A 20,812-nucleotide genomic window follows, 5' to 3' on the forward strand; every position below is an offset into this window, starting at 1 on the left:
TTTAGGAAAAAGGGGGGGGGGGGGGAACCCACACCAAAAGCAAACAAATGAAAATTTCTAAATATGTTTGAAAATACAGTAGTAGCTATTAAAATAGCATTGCACACAAAACTGATAAATAAGCATATTTCAGGGGCTGGATCAGAAACTGATGTCCTGCTCATTGGAAATACTCCTTCACTAGCTAGAAACTTTGTTTTGTTACTATAGTTACTGTCACTACAAGTGGCCCTGACTAAGGCATGAAGTATTTGTTATATAAAACCTCGACGCAACTGCAGCCCTAAACTTCAGAAAGTACCAGCTCTGTGCTCAGTCCCCTTTGCAAATCCTGTTCCAAGCCCGAACTCAAAATGCTTTTGTGCTGAACAGGGCACACTCTAGAGCAGCAGTTTAGCAGCACTATTTAAGTGCTGAAAACATAATCAACATTGTTCACGATACACACTACAACTGTGAGAGAATTTAAATGGACTGTGCACTGTGCAAGGGGAGCAGTGACTTCCTCCCTGGAGAATTAACGCTCTTAGCAGTGGCTGTGAGGTACAAGAGAAACCGGCAATCAACCTTAATAAAATCTGCTGACTGACCATTGAATTTGATGGGAAAAAATGCCTGGAGCCAGGAAGCGCACCATGTAGAAAACACATCCTGCAGCACTGCAATTTTTCTTATTCCATTATATTTTTATCAGCTTAGTTTGATGAAGTTTAACATCCGTAAGAAAAAAAAAAATATGCTCTCTTTCTTGGCCTTTAATATATTCTGGTTTCACATAATTTTCTTCTTGTTCTTGTGGGGGATATTTTCAGCTAGACAAACTGCTATTATGGATAATCTTGGAAAAGCAGCTTATGAGATCCCCAGTGAAAACAGGGAGATGAGAGAACCTCACTTTTTAAGGTAGTCATCTGATGCTGATACTCCAGTACAATGTGCCAGTCTGCTTCAGGCCATCTGCACCATTCTCAGCTGTGCTTTTTTCCCCTACTTGGGTAGGGCAAAACAGCGTGGCTTTCCTTCCCTTCAGCTTGAAATCCAGGCACTAAGCGTTTTCTTAAAAGGCCAACAGCCCACACAGAAGCTGCTTGCCAGTGCCTATAAGCACTAAACAAGTGCCAAGGTCAGAAAATACATCCGCTTGTACACTTGCTTTCCTGCAGCAAGCACTGCTCAAGGTTAGGGTCAAGCCAATGATCAGGGATATTTCTACTACAGCACTATTTAGTTAACTTCTGAAATGGCAGATATAGCCATTTATGCTACTTAGCTTAAGCTTTAAGCAATTTGAATGCTACAGGAGACTGGAAGAGAGTATCTTCTCTTTCCCTTCCGCCCTCAGTACTGACACCCTGTACTATTCTTAGTGTGGTGTTAATTTCAGAGTTCACACATCAGAGGAAGCATTTCGAATTTATTCATTCATTTGTGAGAACCTCTACAGGGCTTTGTCCTTAATGACTGAGCAACACTTTTTTTTTCAGCTCTGACATTAACTGCAACCAGTCTTACAGCTTATTACAGCCTCATAAGTGCTTAAGAGCAAATCTGCCCTACCCTGTAAGAAACACGATTTCCTTAAGGTACTGTCTGGATACAGAATTGCTTCATCGGTTCTTCCCTGTAATAACAGTGCTCGCAGTGACACCTAAAACCATGATTTCTGTCCCTTGTATGTCTGGCAACTAATCCCAGACTAATGGCTTTGTCTATGTAGGCAAATAATGAGTACCTGCTGAAATACATCATTTGTGAGTACTGCTTCTATCATTTTGTGGCACTGCAGCTTTACACTGTACTGTGGCTTAGACTATGTTAGAGAAGAAATAAATGATTGTTCAGCTACAATATTGTTGATGTCCAGAATTTCCAGGTTCAGGGTGCAAGTTGCTAAACCATATAAAACAAGACACTGGCTCTGCCATGTGCAGAGGCCAATTAGGCAATGAGATCAGAAGTAGATATTGCCATATCTAAAACACAGTTTTTGCATTAGAAGTTTGCTGGAGATACAGGTGGAGAGATGACGAAAGCCTAAATTAATAACTGATGAACATCAATGAAAAAAAACCTTGCAAGGATTAGGCATGTTTTGAGCCAGTGAGGCATGTGAAGAAGTTATTTTTTCTTTTAAGACTAGACTGACCTCTAGAACATCAAAAATCTGTACTAGAATTCCCTGTACACTTTTCAGTGTTGCTATCACAGCTAATGAGCTGAATAAAATCCCCCTGCAGCAGCTTATTTAGATACTGTCCTTCACAGTATCATCACAGGCCTAAATAATAAACTAACATTGCAGAAGTTTAACGCGTTTGTTCCTAAATCACCCCAAAAATTAAGTGAAAGGGTAAGCCTTAAGTCAAGCTTGCTTTGCTGTCATCCTTTCTCTGTGTATCAGACAAACCTTTTAAAACAATGGTTTGATCCAGATGCATATTGCTTTTTCTTTCTTTTTTCCCCTAACTGGAAGAAATGTAATGGGGCTTTGCTCGAAAGCAGTCTTACATATGTGGGAGAAAATCTGCCTGCCAAAACTAAGAAATACACCCTGTCTAGGGCAGTATGGAGAAGGGAAATAACACCAAAGACCACAGGCTTTAAAATGCAGGTTTTCCTGCCCTGCAAAACCAGACGGTGCATGACACAAGCTTGGACATCATTATCCCACAGGATCTCCCTTCCTCTTCCCCACAGGCATCTTGCACAGGACCACGCCCCTGCTACCAGTGAAGCAGTAGGCAATTGCTGGTTGCCACAGAAAAAGAAGCAACATAATTCCAGGGTTGCTAGTAGAGCAGGCTTCAATCCCTAATATATTTGAAAATAATCTGGTGTGAAGGCTCCAAAGAGCCCATATATAGTGAATCTTTTTTTTCCTTAAGTGGACTTGAAAAACAAAAACCTTGTTTCAGTTGGCATTTCCAAACTGACAATGTGCAGCCTCTTGATTAAGATGGGACATAGTTTATACCCCTGGCAACAAAGGAGACTCCAGACATTTCCATCTGCTTTAACAGCAGAGCAATAAACAAGAAAATGTACCATCCAGTTTAGTTTCACAAGAATGTTTTTCATTGAAAGATAATTTAGGATACGAATCCTGACTTTTACATATAACTGTATATGAAGAAGCATTAATTCACACAAGCACTCTGGATGCAAAGAAAACCAAACAAACCACAAATCCTTCCAAACAATAAACTCCCAATATTACTGCGTACACAGCTTTGAACAAATTCTACTACGGAACAGCACTACAGAGGGTGGCTCAAAGGCAGAGAACGACTCACTGCTCCTCCTCTCAGGAGCCATTCCTTCCAAAGACATAGGAAGAGCACAGATTAAAGCAATCCCACATAGATTAAAAATCCTCCAGGGGTGAGATCAGCACAGCTGGATGGCAGCAGCATGAACTACCCTCAACGAGCACTGGCCCGACACCACCTACCAGCGGCTTCCTGAGGTGCACACTCGTGGCAGCTTTGTTTGAACGCAGTACATGGGACATCTAAGCCGTGGAGACTACTCTGTGCGGGCCAGGAAAACCCCTGGCCCTGCCGCTCTGAGTCCCTGCCTGCTACGCAGCGCTAGTTACCGCCAGCACTCTGCCTGCTGTGGTGCTGCATCCCTGCCCCTTTTCCAGGCCGCCCTGCCATCGGAGAAATCTGGTTCTTACTGATACCTCTGCTGCAGCTTTTTTAAGCTATTGCAAGTTCTCATTCTTAACAGCTGCCTCACAGAAGCTCAAAGATTCAGGCTACTCAGTGCCCATCTGTCGTTTCTGCACCCTCGTCTGGCAGGGAGTGCCACCACTCCTCCTGGTGGGGCCACAGTCCCTGGCACCTGCACCTGGGGCTGGGAGACACTGCATGTCCTTCTCCTCAAGTGCCATTTTGCAATCACGCTGGCCTCTCAAAGCACTTCTGCTGCAGAGGTCTGTGCAGGGCTGGAGAAGACTTTAAAGATGATCCTCACAGCCGTACTGTATCCCTTTGTTTCATGCTGGCTTATGTCTTTCCTACTGTGCACTGTTGCACACTTAAACATTACTGAAATGCCAAGCAAAGAATTTTTCCTTCTCCTTCCCAACACAAAGTGCCTGCATTTTGGAGAATCATACAAAATGACTGACTGATGAAACTCATGGGGCAGGAGGCAGGGTTTCCTCCTCCATTAAGCAACACAGTTCCATGCCAACTGGTCATCTCTTCTGTTCATTACGCAGACTGCAGGGACATGTATATTCCCAGCTGGCTTCAGACCCCCACTGCTCTACATACCCTACCAACACTGGAAAGACATTGACCTTGTCCTGAAAAAATACAAGAAAAACTACAGAATCATCTCAAGTCATCACAAGCACCCAGAAAGTAAAGGCAAATGGCCAGATTGCAGGAGAAGGAAAAAATAAAATAAAAAAAAATATTATTAAAAAATGTCCAGGAGTCTATTCACTATGAATTTCAGTTCAACTGCTTACTGGTATGAACTTGATTTGAGGTGCTAGGTATCAACCTCCTGCCACTCCTCCAGCTGATAGAGATATACGGAATAGAGGTCACTGCATTCATTTCCAGCAGTTCACATGTACAGCCACAGTGCTCAGAAACACAATTCTATGTCATACTTGCATCATTCTGGATTGAATTTTCTGTTGGTGTATGTAGGAAAAAACTCTGCTAATGACTGTGGTGCTTGATTAGGCCGTTTAGCATTCCACCCTGATATTCCCTCTTCCTCCTAAAATACAGCCTTATGACAAATTTAATGCTGAACTAATACATAACAGAAAGCTTCAAGTCAAGGTAAAATTGAATAAGAGAAAATGAAAATTATCCATATTATCTGTTTCATGCTGTAAAAATGTTAGCATAATATGAAATATGTCAGGATATTTTCCAAGACATGTTGGTAACACAGAACTTCTAGGTTACAATCTCTCTCCATGATAACATCTCCATTCATCATTATCTTTCCTTTACTAACAGAGACTAAAATACTAAGTAACATGAACAGTGACTAATATCAAACAGTATGAGTGTGCCTGCTAACATATTTGGTTCTGCAGAAATTAATGACAATGGCAACAGAAGCTGATTTACCATCTAAGGTGCAATTATTGCCAATTACTGCAAGTATTTCCAAGCCAGCAAAGAGCAAGGGCTTTCCCTGTTTTCAGGAGGTAAAAACCACATCTGTGGCTGAAAAATTACCATACTTGCTTTGTGTTCCCTGGTGAGTTCTTCAGAACATTTGAATAAATTCCCCTCCCTCTTCTTTTTGAAGAAAATACAAATCAAAACATTTTGTGCTCTTCTCATTAGATAAATAAATACTCCTAGGACCTTAAGAGTAGAAGTCATTCAAGTCTGAAATTTCCAGCTGGAAAGAAAAAAGCCAACCCTTTCACTGAGCGACTGGAGCATTATACTCTACTCATCTCAAGACAACATAGCTTGACTGTACTGCAGACTTCTTGGAAAGTCACTTCCTGCACTGAAAAGCAATTTGCTAAGCTTAACATCCATGCCTCTCCATATTTCAGGATCTGTTTTCCAGCGAGTATTATCAACAGTAATTCTCAGTGAATCCTGATTTTTATTCTCAAAAATAAATTCCCAACCAAAAACATGACTCTTGATCATCCCTGCATTTTAGACTTTTTAAAGGTCTCAGAAATTTCAGAAAATATTCTCCTATACTTCCCTGGTAATCAGTTTCTGAGAGCCTCAGGAAACAATTTCAGATTATTGTATCTGTATGTTTGACAGCAGACTTTCCACAGCCTTCACCTTCACCAGATGTGAAGCAATGAAAAACAAAGACAAGCAGGGTATTTTGTTTTCTCCTTTATCCATATACGGAGAACGCCTTGAAGGACTTCAGGAAGGCTCCAAAACCTTGTTTTCCAGCAGAATCACTGTCTGAAGCTGCTAATAAAAGCTGGCACCCCATTCAGCCCCACTGAACACCTGGGTAGCCCCACAGCAGGAGGGGAAAGTTTAGAGCTGGGCTTCCCACACCAACACTACTTTTCTACCTTGGTTCTCTTTTAGATTTCCAGGCAGCAAGCATGCCTTAGGTTCTCCTTGGGATCTCCATTACTTTTGGAGGTCGCAAAACCACCTGGTGAAAGCACAGGGATCTCAATCACTAAGTCCCTTCTCACCCTGGATAACCCCTACATGCACATACTGTGGCTAAACTCCATTTCTAGAAGTTCCTACGGACAATGACTCTGCTGCCCAGATAATACACACATGCTATTTTTCAATATACTCTGGCATCCAGCGTAGACAGTCAGGGCTCCTAAAGGCTTCCTTTGAATATAAAGCAGAACATGCTGCAGCTGTTCAAAAGAAAATGGCCCTTAGTAGGGAGCAAAGTGTGTGTTGGGGGTACTAACTCATTGGTGAGGCAGATATACAGAGCTCTGAAGCACAGAACCTGTGGCTGGTAACTCAAATGAGCCATGCTAGTCCTGCATTTTTGAATTTATTCTTAAATTTCTTAAGTCTGTGTATTTGCATAACATTACCTCTCCAATGCCAAAACAAACATCTAGAAGCACTGCTGCTCACTACAAAGGTCTTAAATGCATGGAGGCAGTAGCCATTTACTCAGACACTAGAGAAAAAAATTATTATGAAATAAAATTGACTTTTCATCCAGAGGAAAGATTTGAACTATTGCTGTTAAGGCTGGAAAAGTGCGTATCTGTTCCTTCTTTTCATACCAGACTGAGAAAATCAGTCTGCAGTAGGTTTCCTTTCTAAGCTCCATTTAACTCCTTTTATTCAGATACTGAACCCTGTGCTAAGAGGGAATGGCATTCCCCCCAGTTACCTTTGAGTACACCCCTGTAATTTTAAGAGGGATCGATACGTACACTAACACAAATCCATTCCTGGCACAAACAGACATTATCTAGGGGGGTATTTCTTCCCACTGCATAAAGCTAGCGGATAGAAGTCTACATGCTCACCTGCTGAATTTTTGTCCTAGATCACAGACGGTGATCCTTAGAGAAGCATGCATATGTCAATTTGAACCTGCCAAAAGAGGAATCCAATCTTGGATACTGTAACTCAAGAATTCATTTTGGTTCTTTATCATGGGGTGGGGGGGGGCAGTGCCAGAAGCTTGGAAATAAATCCAAACCAGAAAAAAGCAACCTTGGATTACTAAACTTTTTTAAGCTTTAAGCATCTGTGTTACCTTTAGTAAAAGTCAGGAGACTACCTTAAAGCTTTTCCTTCATCTATTTGCCATACAAATATTCAACATCATTACTAGCTCTACATAGTATAGTCCCGATTATTGCAATATATCGCCAAGGTTGTTTTAGGTTAGTTCTATAAAACCAGAAGCAAACATTTGTGGTTACTACAGCAAAAACCCCAGCTCAACCCTTCCATCTCCACATCTCACTTGCTTTAGTGAATCACAGAAGCCTAACACATTTTATATTCTTGTAGCACAGTACTGTTATATCACTCAAGTACATTCTTCCATTTATTACTTTGTATTACTGTCTGGGGTGTCAATAAAGAAATAAAATCATTTTTGGGTCACTCTCACCAGCCAGGGTGTGAACGCACCATTACAAGAAGTCATCTGACAAAAGCTCCACCCTTAAGAGTTTTGAACATCCTATTTATAAAAGTTGTCTAGCATGATCAAATGCTACAGCCAAAATATTAATCCATCCTTGCTTTAGATCTTACACCCTTGAGGAACTCAAACAAAACAGCATTCTGATAATTCTAACAAGCTGTTCTCTCACCAAGATGTACTGACTTCCTTGCCTCCTGCCTAATGATGAGCTGGAATCATATAAATGGGCTGATCTGATTCTCTACAGCCAAGAGGCCACCACCACTTCCATGAGAAAAGTGGTAAAACCATTCCAGGGTGTGCACAGCTGTAATACCTGGGGCTGAGGTGGGAGGGGAAGGAGGCACAGCTACCTTCACTTAACAGTGGTAGTGCAGATCAGCCATAACACAAAGGTGGGCAAACCATCATCGACTGAGGGACAACTGACCCCATGCTCTCCATGAAGATTACAGGCAAGAACACAGATCTATTTTACTGCTGTCAACAATACTGGAGGACTCTACCAGTGCCCATAAAGATACAGCTCAAAGAAGGCACGAGTTGTTTACTTTCAACACACAAGAAAGAGCTTGACAAGCAATGGAAAGAGAATTCAAATTGGAAATGCCAGTTTAATCCTGCATTTTGAGATCCTGATTTTACATCAGGGTTGGGGGTTTTTTTTGAGGCAAATGGAAGCACCTGGTAAAAGACATTGCTTATATTCCACAGAATAGCTCTCCCCACAGTAAGTCTGTACCAGACTATGACAAATCTTGCCAGATGATTACTTCACATGTCCTTAATGAAATTAATATAGCAGTGATGAAGTCAAGGACATTTTCTGTCAGTAAGCCACTTCTAATCTTGAACAGGACTTTATATTTTGAGGGTTGGCTGTAGCAAAAAAACCATTTCTGCTAGAACACCACCAAGACAACACACACAATTCCCCAAGCAAAATTTACTTCCTTTTTTATAAACACTCTCCAGGATACCCATTTAATATTTCTTGGCCTTCTGAGCTTTTTTTCGCTGCATTTACAGTAATTACCTTTGTGATAGCTTTCTGTAGAACAAAAGCACCTGCATTTGACAGCTACATTGCTCCAAAACACCAACCCACCTGTTTCTTTTTGAGTCTTTATGTGTAGAACAGCAGTGCTTCCCAAAAGTTTTGTTATTTCTCTTTATAACTAGTTTACAGATTCTGGGAGCAACAGTTACTTATAGTCTAGAAAGAGAAGGAATATTAGGATTTGTTCATTTAAGAGACTTACAACTCCTGTGCAACATGCAGAATTGCTACAGAGACACAATCATTTAACAAAATATTCACCATCACATTGGGCAGCAATTAGATGATGCAACATGTTATGCCAGAGGATTGTATTGTTCTTCTAACTTAATGGGGAGCCATCCAGGAGACAGAAAACTACCTGGTGAACAACAGAATAGGTTTGGATAAGCAGTCTGGGAGTAACAGAGTATCCAAAAAATTTATATACTATTTCCAACTTTATACTTGGTATAGATTTTAATTTTTTTTCCAATGCTGGAAGCTAACCAATCAAGAGCTAAAAGATCACCAGAGATCAAAAACAGTGTTTGGAAGAGTGGCTGAATCAGGAAGGCAAAGACACACAAGCAAAACTGGAAGGAAGAAATATTACCAGCTGAAAATAAAGGAGCATGTTAGGCTCTGTGGTGGATTCTGCAGCCTGCTAGACTCACGGGACTTCTGCACGGAACATTGTGAGGTGTGGACACAGACTTTAAAAAAGTGAAATTCTTTCTAAATAAACAATGAATTATTTTAAAAAGATCACCTGAAGGGCAAAGGAGTGGTCACTAACATTATTTCTTCCCTGAGACAAGCCTGCAGAGGTAATCGCTGCCAGACTCAGCTAGAACACTGACCAAAAGGCTGGCCTTTGAGCTGGAAAAAAAGCAGAGGAATCCATTGTCAGAAGGGCTTACGATTAGCATTACTGACCTGGAGGGGACACACTTGATGCTGACAGGAATCTTCTTACCCAATGTGCTGAAGCCAGTCCTTTCAAAATTATATACCAAAGCCAACTGTTGGTACTGCATTCATTCACTTCTTTTAAAAGCATACCATCATCGACAGGACGTAAAATGACTAAGTTTAATCCTGGGCAGTCTCACCCCACAGATGTCAGCAATTTTTCAGATGATACCTTCCATGTAAAGGTTGATATTTCTATATTTTATAGTCATGGCACAACAGTGTATTTCTTCTGGCTCCCTGCAGCATGCAGTGTGTTCAGCATAGCTGGCTCTCATCATTCCTTTATGAAGTCTTCCTCTGTCATTGCTTGACAGTACCTTCAAGTGTTCAAATTCAGTCAGTCATTCACTGATGGTAATGTAATGGATTTGTTACTATATGCCACCTTTCAAGAAGTCATCTTCTTAAGTTCATTTTGTGCCTTCTGGATATCCAGGTCCTCTTCAACAGCTCAGTCCAAACCACTGCATCTCTCGCTGTATTCAGTGCCTACGTTTCACATCCCTCCTCCCTGTGCACCACATCAACCTCAGAAATGTGCAGTAAATGTTTAAACACATGAACAAGGGGCACTTTCAGACATATTTGGGTCACTATTATGAGGTTGATGCCAAAGGATGTTGTGTGTTAGCTTAGCAATGCAGTGTATTTTTTCCAACTGCTTCAGCCAACAACCAACTACGTGAACTACCCCGAAAAATTTCTTTAAAATTTAATATAAAAACAAAAAAAGCAGGAACTAACTCATCTTAATTTCATACAAAGACCAATGAAACAGTATGAGATGGCTGTAGGTTGGGTCAGCTAAGTCCTTAATTTTTTGTATCTTATGCTTTCTTTTATTTAGGGTATACATCTAGGTAATGCTTCTGGGCTTTTTCTCTGCCATCTACAGAGCCCTAAGGTCCTTTAATACAGCTTTCATCATCTTTTCTTGATAAATGCCATCAAACCGTGCTTCCAAAAAGAGACGTCATTAGGAAGGGAGCCCCCAGGCACCACATTACACAGTTGCTCGGTTCATATAAATGTGAAGTGGGGAAAAATAATCAACCACTTTTAAATACAGCTTTAAAATCAGGCAGTTGAACTTGCCTACACTATTTACATGAAACATCTTGTAGTCATTCCATACAGTAGTAAAATTTATTAGCATTTTTCTGTAAGGCAGTAGCAACTGGAGATACACAATAGCATCAGGTCTTTGTCCCTTCAAAGAGCTTTTACAAAGCAGTAAAGCCCTTCTAGCATAAACTGCACTAGAAAGCCTAGAATCTTTTCAAATTTGTACAAACCAAAGACGTACACTGTTACTCTTGCTTTTCCCCTCCTTATTGGATTCCAATTCCTTTTTCCAGAAACATTTTTTTAATTCTACTTTTTTAAGCTTTTCTTCTTTCTTGCCTTGCAACTCTGACATTCTTTCTCCACTCCCTCACTCATGAGTTATTTGCTGGCTGGTTTAGAGAAAGACCCACATGGAGACAGGGTAGTCACAAGGCAGAGGCAAGAAGCCAGCCCCTACTCCTCCATCCATGTGTACCTGTGATTGAGTCTCAGTGTCAGCCGTGTCACACAGCCCTGTGCATGCAAGGAGCAAAGAGGGGCCCTTTCCAAGGAACACACTTCAGCAAGGCTGTGTCTAGGAGCAAGCATGAACCTGGGCCTTCACTATCAACACCAGTGGTTTCTATCAAAAACAACCTATTCTGCTACTCCTCAGCAAAAGTCTTTGTGCACACAGAGATTTGCACTCACAGAAACACAAGAGATAATATTCTTCTCAGCTTTGGGGCAATCAGATTACCAGACAGCACAAAGGAACCCACCCAGCAGTCCTCCAAGCTACTTTGCATATAATGCTTTGTATGTTTTGTCCTCCCTGAAACATAAATAATCAGTAACTGCTGGGGGAAAGATCCAGGACATGATGGGTCACTTGGTCAATCAGACAAGGCAAGCACTCTTCTTCTGACATAAACAACCTCTTTCTCTGTCACTGCTGTCTTGTGTATCTTTAGGTGTTTTTGTAGCTTTCAACAGACTTTCAAAATCAGATCTTCGACTGTACAATGTGACCTTTGACTGTATGAGGGTTTTTTACTATGTTTATTACATTAAACCCCTAAAATACAATTCAGCAGCCACTGGGCTATTTCCTGCTTCAGTCATACCTATGTTCACACTCTGAAGAGACATTGGCATCATTTTAATAGCGTTTCCATTACTAATTTCCTCTTCATTCTCAAAGATGTGCACTGACAGTCTTAGCTCCTCACATACACAAAGTAATTGACCTCAAAAACACAGGCAGAAAAGCTATTTTAAATGGCAACATGCAGCTTGCAATAAAAACATTGTGTGTTGACATGGCACCATAATTCTAAAAGATCCTAAAGCATTCAAGCATTCTAAAGCATTTAGACAGCCTCGATCTTCCTCTGACCTTCCTTTGCTCTGTTTAGACAATATTCCACGCAGCTGCTGGACTAAACCTGTGGAGGCTGCTCCCTCTTGCTGTTGAGAATGCAGGCTATCTACAGACAATGATGCACAGGTTTAGAACACCATTTAAGTACAGGCAATTCTGAATGGAAGTTGGTCTTCCAGCAATGCAACAGGATTTTCTACAGTTTGGCTGAGAAACTCAGCTAGTATGAAATCACCAGAGACTATTACAGTAGCTTTAATTTTTGCACAGAACAGACAAATTCATTGTTTTGAAAGGTCATTGACAGTAAATTGCATGGAATTCAATTTGCCTCCCTCAGATGGATGAAGGTCTGAGTCAAACATAGAACAGTAGAAGCCTTTGGCTCCAAGAAGTCTGTGCTGATTCAAACTTACTCCTAGGCAGGCAAACCACCCTTCCTCTCAGCTATACATTATCACAGCTTGTGATTTTCAGCTGATCTTTTTCCCCAGCTGCGATATTGCAGCCAACTGTGTCATAGATGAGCATCAAAACAATGGTCAATACAAGAAAAATCTGTTTGTTTTCAACCACGAAGTTACCAAATATAAAACTGTTTGTGATACAGACGTTGTCATGGTTGTCTCACGCTTCTTTCTCCACATCTAAAGTGAAATACAAAAAACTCCAGGGAGATGTATGGGAAACAACGCCATCAGCACAAAACAGAAAGACAAATACTGGAAAAGCAAGCAAGAGTAAGGATTACAGAAAGACCATGAAGACAAAGTAAAAGAATATCTTCTCCAGGAGGAGAGTGACACACCTGTAACACACGTGATTTAACAGGCTCCTTGTGTGTAACTGAGAGCAACAGAGCTAGTGAGCAGTTCACTGCTGACTGGGTATATGGCACCAGGTAACAACTCTTACCTAAAGCTTTCTGGGTATTCAACGACAGCCATGTTGATAACATCCAGTGCATGCTGATAGTGCTTCTGAGCTGAAAAGAGGAGGGCCAGTAGATGAAGTGAATTCATGTCATCTTTGCACAGTTGCAGGGCCTCTTGAAGATGGTCTATAGCATCTGAAATCTAGAAAGAGATGGGGTGGAAATAACAAGAGAACACATTACTGTTTCAGTCCTACATTATACCTCAGAAATAAGAACAAATAGAGTAATTAGAAATTCTGAAGAAGTTCTACTTAGGCACCTCCTACTATCAGAACAGTCTGCCAAAATTAACAGACTGCACTGCTTCAAAAAAACCCACACATTCTAGAGAAAGAAGTCTGCAGCATTACTAAATCACTGCTTATAAACAAGAGCAGCAGACCTGATCCAATCAACCCCCTCTTCCTTTGGCATGGTGATTCAATGCTGTAAACAGATCCACTACAGAGGCCCAATTCTCAGCCCCATTTTCTAGGATGGGTGGCTGGCTCTTCACCTGGGGGTGAGCATTACACACCTCTGCTGCATTTTGTCTCTCATAATGGCTGTACAAAGCCTTTCATGATTTGGATCACGAACATAAAAATTAAGTTTGAACGTTCAAGGGTAAAAGAGCCAAGATTTAAAATGCTGTCAGAAAAAGAAATATATTTGCCAGCAGTGACGTAAAGAGCAGTCCTGACAGTCACAGCAGCAGCATGTTATTAGAACCAAGTCTCACTTGGCAGAAAACTTAACACCCATAATGAATGCAAGTATATCACATGCTCTTTGTGATCCAGTACATTATTTAAGTGTACTGTTCAAAAGGGAACTTCTTAGCAGATTTTCTTTTGTTTGTTTAGCAGTATGTTTTATGCAGAGGATTTTCTTTACAATTCTCTAGTGTCTGAAATTACTGTTACATAAATTATTTCATGTCTGTGGCTCTGGAAATCTGCAGAAAACAAAACATAAAAGTGTATCAATTTCTTTTTCTCACGTATGCTTTCCTGCTCCTTCTCTTAATGGATGGAGAATGCAGTTCCTTCTTTCCTACTATGAGAACTTCCCACCTAGCAAAGCTTTGCAGACATTCTTCTACCCTGGCATACCACCAGTGTCAAATTCCCACCGCCTCCACAGATCTCTCACAAAAACAAGTAGAACATAACTAAGGAAAGCAACAATTACACTGCCTGCAGCTACAACAGAGGTTGTTGATTATCTAGATCTAGGTGTGCTTCTGGGAGCAGTGTATGTTCTGTTCACAGGACAACTTCACCCTAATGTCCAAGTGACATTTCTCTCTCGCTGTGCACGCACGAGCCATGGTACTTAACTACTCTATTACTGGTGACTCCATGCAAGCCTGGAAATCAGTGTGACTGCTCCAGACATAACCCCAAACTGGCATCTAGCCCGCAGCATCAAAACTGCTGAATGTCCTGGCTTGGATTCAGGTTGGGATATATGACTGAGTGCTCAGCTTTAATGAATTACTGCTTGTCAGTGGAGCTGCTTTAACCACATGTGTTATTAGAGCCTACTGCAAAGGTAAACATGTTGGCTTAAATCACCCATGTTCCCTCAGCAGCTTACTAGAACACATTTTCATACAATGTAAAAATTCTAGCAATGACAAGACAACTTGGAGGCAGGATGAGACACTGGTGAGCCCAGACCCGCCTGTCCACAAAGTTCATCAGTAGATATACCAGAGGTATATAGATTTGATGTGCTAAAACAAAGCTGCTGTCAAGATTTCTTGCACTCAGGGCTAAAAACCCCTTCTATTTTTTCCCGTTTTTCTGTCTCAGACTACACAAGTATTCATACAGAAAATACAAGTTTGGGGAAAAATTCATTAGAAGAAAAAGAAAACCTGCAAACCAAACAAGTGGAGGAGACTTGGAGCAACCTGTTCCAGCTGATCCTGCTTTGAGCAGGGATTGAACTGGGTGATCTCTAAAGGTCCTCTTCAAACTATTCTATGATTAAGACTTGGGAATGGGATCCTAACTGGCTAGTATAAATCAGACAAAGAATAATCCTTGCAACTACTGCCTTTACTGGGGGACTTCAAAATTGTAGCGGTACTTGACCTTACTCGCATGTGAATGTGTACACTGAGACTTTGCTTTGTGTGTTGCCAAGTGACTTAGGATCAAACTGCAGGTAGGTCCATAGCCCTAACAGAGACCTGCCATGCAAGCTCTCTGTTGCAACACACATGAAATAAAGCTGCAAAAAAGGGAGTTGTGATCACTCCTGCAAACCTGTGTCTGCTGGACAGGCAGCCACATACTGCTGAAAGAGACGTCACCTAAAGTAATTCTGTTCTGTAGCATGGGGCCTGCAGTGGTTACATCTCATTTCAGTGCTTCCCTCTAGTACCATCAGAGTCACAGGCAATGGCTGGTTTTGAAAATTAATAATGCTTCCCTGGTAGCTAATTTATTAACTCGGGCCCAAAAAGATTCCTTAGTGCTGTAACACAACTGTACAGCCTACACGGTACTGCTGCATAATTAGAAACAGTGGACAAAAATAATATGAACTCCATGCCTTCACAGAAAGCATTATGTGAAACAACAACCTACAACAGACCAGATGCAATGAAATACAAACTAAATTTCTAGATCAACAAAAGCAAGATATCTGGCAGCAGTCAACGCAAACTTCTTTTGAAAGATGTATTTTTATTTAAGTAACTATATAATTTGAGAAAGATGGAAGCGGGCACCGCAGATGGCACCCTGAAACATCAGGGCTTTATCAGAGACAGGCTGCCACTTAAACATTCCCTCCAAGTACTGCACTTTAAAATAATCTTATTTCAGCTGGACTGCAAGTTCAAGTGGGGCCTGCAATTAGAAGAAGTTACAGTTCCCTGATTTCTCATTCTGTTAACAAATATATCACATGTTTTGTATGGCACACAGGTATCTTCACATTGCACTGATTAGGAAGCAGATGCTGCAGTAGGCCAGAAATAGCACCTTGCAGCATTACCAAAATAATGCCACAATATGGATTGTTTAGGCTGCCTCTTATATAATAGGATTTATTTCAATAATGCTATATGTCTCTTTAAAAACAATGCTGGTATGTCACAATTATAGGTATAAAAAAGAAAACAGAATGAGTGTAAAAAATACTTCCTAACAGTAGAACGCACTTGGATATTTTAAATGGTAAATGAAACAGGAACTCTTAAGAGGAATTTTCAGGCCTTGTAATTTCACATCAGTTGACAGTTACACTTAATTAACCATTAAACCTACCCACTCCATCTCTTTTTATAGCATGGGAAGGAGAAAGTTTTACTGACTGGCAAGAGCTTTCATTGAAAACAGACTTGCTACAGTCCACCAGAACCTCAGGAAAGCAGGCTTAGATACATCAGTGGGTTATTACTTAGCTCTTCCTACAAGCCACTCTTGATCACCAGAACAATCTAGGCTACGATGTAGGCAGAAAAGCAGCACGTTGCTGTTCAGCAGAGAAGGCAGTAGCTGGTCTGGGAAAAAGACAGGCCAGAAATACCTACATCCAAGCAGTCACTGAAAGAAGCACCTCTTGATACCTCCTAAAAGAGCTCCTCTCCTGGGGCAGAGACAGCAGTCTCTCCTTCTTGAAACCAAAATAAAAACCAGGGAAAGCAGGTGAAATACTTTCTCTGGTCTCTAGAATAATGTTTATCTTAGTTGTACATCCAGACACTCTGGAAGGAAGTAGGTGTTTTCTGGATAGTGCCACTTGGAAACTTGAGGTCTGTTGGAAGTCCACAGGAAATTGGTGAGACTTCCAGTGCTCAGCTGCTGACCCTCACCCACCTTTCCCTTCCCATTTTCATGAAAAGAAAGCTTATTAAGTATTAAAATGGTATGAAGCCTACATATGTTGTTTTTACATATCCAATACTGATTTACATGGCATTCAAGGTCACAAACACCATCACCCCCCCAAAAAAGGGAATCAACACCTAAAATTAACAAGAGTGCTGCTGACTCTCTAGAGTCATTTCCATAGAAACCGGTCTGCTAAAAAACAAGGCAATGCATTAAAATCAGTGAGCTTTAAAGTGTTCATTCTACCTTGTTTTTGCTGATCCAAATGCTGTTACCACAGAAACAGGAGAAGCAGCTGAACCAGCCGCTGGGAGTCGGGAGCTACAAGTCTCATTTGTCGCTCAGCTCGGCCGGCTGCCAGCCAGGCGCTGCAGGTGGAGATATCCACTGCAGCAGATACTGACCTTGGCCTCCTGGCACTGCAACTCGGGGGGGGGGAACCAGACTGAGACCCTCCTTACAGAACAGGTTCTTGTACTCTCTATTTGGCTGAAAAATGCACTAAAACACTCTGGGGCTATTGCAGACCCTCCAAGTCTTCCCAGTGACTCCCGTGGTCTTTAAGACACAGGCGCACACATAAAGCTCATCATCGGTGTTTTTTATCTTGGTTGCTGGTGGTTTCAACTGCCAAACCTGCATGAGCCTTTTATAACCATTCCTCTTCTTGTCACATCCTCGTCTCAAGTCAGAGGGATGCTTATGTTTTTCCATTTCCCCTTTTTCCCTTGCCCAGTGGTGACAGAGACAAGTGCCATTGGAAATATTTTACAACCTTCCAAGGAAGATGAATTGCTCCAGCTTTGCTTGGCACTCCACTGGTCAGCTGCCTCTCTTGCTTTGTTCCATGAAAACACTCTCTTATCTATGCAAGCTGATACCTATATTTTTCAGTGCTGGGTACAGTTACCTCATTTATCAACTCTGACCATGGAAACAAAAAGGCCTATTTGCTGAGAAAAACATTCAGGCATTATATTGTAACCTACTATGTAGAAAAGGCCTGATTTATCAGTATTATAGCATTGCCTGATGAAAGCCCTAACTATGATGTTCAATAGTTAATGCAATCTATCAAAAAAGGTATCATTTATCTTCCAGTTAATCAGAAAGAGAATATATTAGATACTTTAAATAATTAAGGATATTAAAAATGCATTACCAAATGTTTATCATTAAGTAAACTGGCAAAAGAAGAGTAGGATATTTTACAGCAGTCTAAAAATAAAGATGTCTCAGGTATCTCCTCTCTGTCCAAGCATGCGTTAAAGATTTATATCTCACTTGATGGGAGAAGAGCAGGAGCACCATTGCAGGGGTCAGGCTGACACTACATAATACACTGAGATCATACAGCTGTGGGAGCAGAGGCGACTGGCAGAACATCAAGGATGAGAACACACAGGTGAACTAGACAAAGAGGAAAGTGAGCATGGGGACAAGAGACTGAATGGAAAGAACAGGAGAGAAGGGAAATGAAGAAATAAGACAGATGAAACAACACTGGAAAGATAGGCTACAACCAGAGAAAAAGAAAGGGTAATGACTTAAAATGCCAGTAACCATGAAAACAAAACCAATGACCACAAAAATCTTGATTTTATTTTTCAGGATAGCAGCTGAAAAGCTGTAATGTTTTTACTCATGGCAAGAAGCAGAAGAGGCAGCAGATCAGACAGTCTCCCTATGAGGCAAAAGCTATGAGAGAAAGAAGGGTAGCTGGGTGTTTTTTAATGAAAGACCCTGAGCAAACTGCATCATAAAGCAGCCAGCAGGCAGATGAGAAAGTTAAATAAGCCATTTTAATTATTCTTTCTTATTGCAGGCTCACAGCACACTGCTCTCATTATGAAAGGGTTACAAAAGTGACATTATCAAGAGGGTGCTCTCTTGGAACAATTAGTTTAACCTAATGAACACACAGCTCCCCTAATTAGCTCAGGAAAGTAAGAAAGACCCAACTGTTCAACTCTGCAGTGGAGACTAAGGAGAGGAAACTGCAGCAACAGAAGGCCTGCCAAAGAAAGAAACTCCAATGATGAAATTTCAAATCTAGCTAGAGAGGTATTTAAAAAACAAAAGCCGCTCCAATAAAGATTTAAGCTTTGAAACAGAAAGGAGAGAGAAATAAAACACCCCAATTTTAAGAAAAAGGGGCAGAAAAATAAAGCACAGCGCAAGTGGTTTGGGGTTTTTTTCTGAAAGGCAATGCAGAGCATTTTCTGATCAGCTTCATTTTTATGAGTTAACACCTGCAGCAGCATTCAAATGCCAACTAATCCCACTCGCTGCAGAGCTCCAACACTCGTCAAAGCCGAACGTCAAACGTGCCCAAGTATGGAATAAAGCAATCCCAGCGCGGGGAGCGCGATCTGGCATGAGACGGAGTGGGGCAGTAACGGGAGAGCCTCTGGAGCAGGACACAGCGTGACACCCGGGGAACAGGAATAAACACACCTCGCTCATCCCACACACACATGGGTGCTCCAAGACTGCTCGGGGCTTAGAGCTGAACCCACTCCCTAGGGAAGGCCATTCCACGTGCTACAGAATTATTAGTCTTAGAGTAAGAAAAAATATTTTACATAAACATATTCTGATTGCTTGTTACCGGTTACAATGCAGGAAGGAAGGGACCCTGTTTAGCGAGCCTGGGTCTTGTTCAACTGGGCTGTCCTTCCACCCTCCCATGACTCCGTGATTTCCAATTATTTCACATACCTGTCTGACAAGAGCCAGCTGCAGTGACAGGTAGAGGATGATTTGGTGATCATCGGGGGCCAAGTCACGTGCTCTTTAAGGACGACAACACAATACAAAAAGAAAAGTGACTGTTAGATTGCACTTTGCAGAACTCCTTCACCATGAGTCACAAAAGCACAGAACAAAACCCAGTCTTCCCCCACAGAAAACTAGTCCAGTAATGGGGGAGCACACTGAAACTAGACAAAAAGCAGAACAGCGCTGGCCTAGCTAAGCCAGAATCCCAGGAACAAGTATGAGAAACACAGCTGCCAGGATGTTATACAACTTACATGCTCCTTTATTAAATGCCACCTAATATTTTGGAACTTGGATAACTAATATGGAAAAAGTAGCTCTGAGCTCATAACAAACCCATCAAAGCATTATTTTAAGTAATTTAGGTGATGGATATAGCTGTCTAACTTGTTCCTATACTGCCACTTTTCAAACATTAAGAGAGGGTTAGGTTAGCACTGAAAAAAGTAGTCACTCTGAGCATGTACAGGACCAAAGATGCGGAGCCTGTGACAACCTGGTGCTCAAACACACAACACATTCTCTACCCTGCAGCTTCTAGTTTAACTTTTGACAGTAGACTCCTAATTTGGAAAGGGACACTGAGGGAGGAATGATTTGATGACAGGAACTGTGCCTGGACCAAACCCAAGGCCCTTACTTCTCAAGCCTGGGCTCTGAGATATTACCTTCCAGTCCATAGCAGGCAGCGGGCACTGCAGTGAAGGGAAGCCCTGGCTAGTGAAGGCTGCAGTGTCTCCAGAACCATATTTGCAGGCCCTCAACGAAGTCTTGTGCAAAGCAGGCAACAAGGGATGGACAACCTGGGCAGAACTGTCCCCTCTCAGACTATGCCAGGCACGAAATTGCAGCCTGAATTTGGTAGCCTGTGGAGAAGCCATTAACCAAGGCAATGATGCAATAGTGTCTTGAGGAACCCAACCTAGGAGGAAAGGTGGGGCACCAGCTCATGCCATCTGGCAGCCCAGTCCAGGAACCAGTGGATTCTCCCCTTCTGACTCACAGAGTTCACTCATAGCTCTGCAGCACAGGGAAGTCATTTCACATGGGAGAAATGGGGAAGAGGAAGGTCCCTCATAGCCAATTAACATTCCTGACCTCTTTCTGGGCTGCGTTCCAGGACACCAGGGAAACCTGCACCTGCATTGCCAGGCCCAAAGTGAGTACAATTAATGTCCTTATGAGGGAGAAAT

At 41.6% G+C, this 20,812-nt stretch overlaps 1 protein-coding gene across 7 annotated transcripts in view; it reads right to left on the reverse strand.

Annotated features, from left to right (window-relative positions):
* The window catches only part of TTC7A (tetratricopeptide repeat domain 7A), a 172,268-nt gene that overhangs the window by 79,171 nt on the left and 72,285 nt on the right, over positions 1–20,812 (reverse strand). For all 7 annotated transcript variants that reach the window (XM_048296977.1, XM_048296978.1, XM_048296976.1 and 4 more), the window contains 2 exons: positions 19,560–19,632; positions 12,984–13,144 (listed from right to left, as the gene is read on the reverse strand). In XM_048296977.1, the coding sequence (XP_048152934.1) occupies positions 12,984–13,144; positions 19,560–19,632 (234 nt within the window). The remainder of the gene's footprint in view (positions 1–12,983; positions 13,145–19,559; positions 19,633–20,812) is intronic.

The sequence above is a fragment of the Corvus hawaiiensis genome, chromosome 3 (genome assembly GCF_020740725.1).
Source record: "Corvus hawaiiensis isolate bCorHaw1 chromosome 3, bCorHaw1.pri.cur, whole genome shotgun sequence".
NCBI lineage: Eukaryota > Metazoa > Chordata > Aves > Passeriformes > Corvidae > Corvus > Corvus hawaiiensis.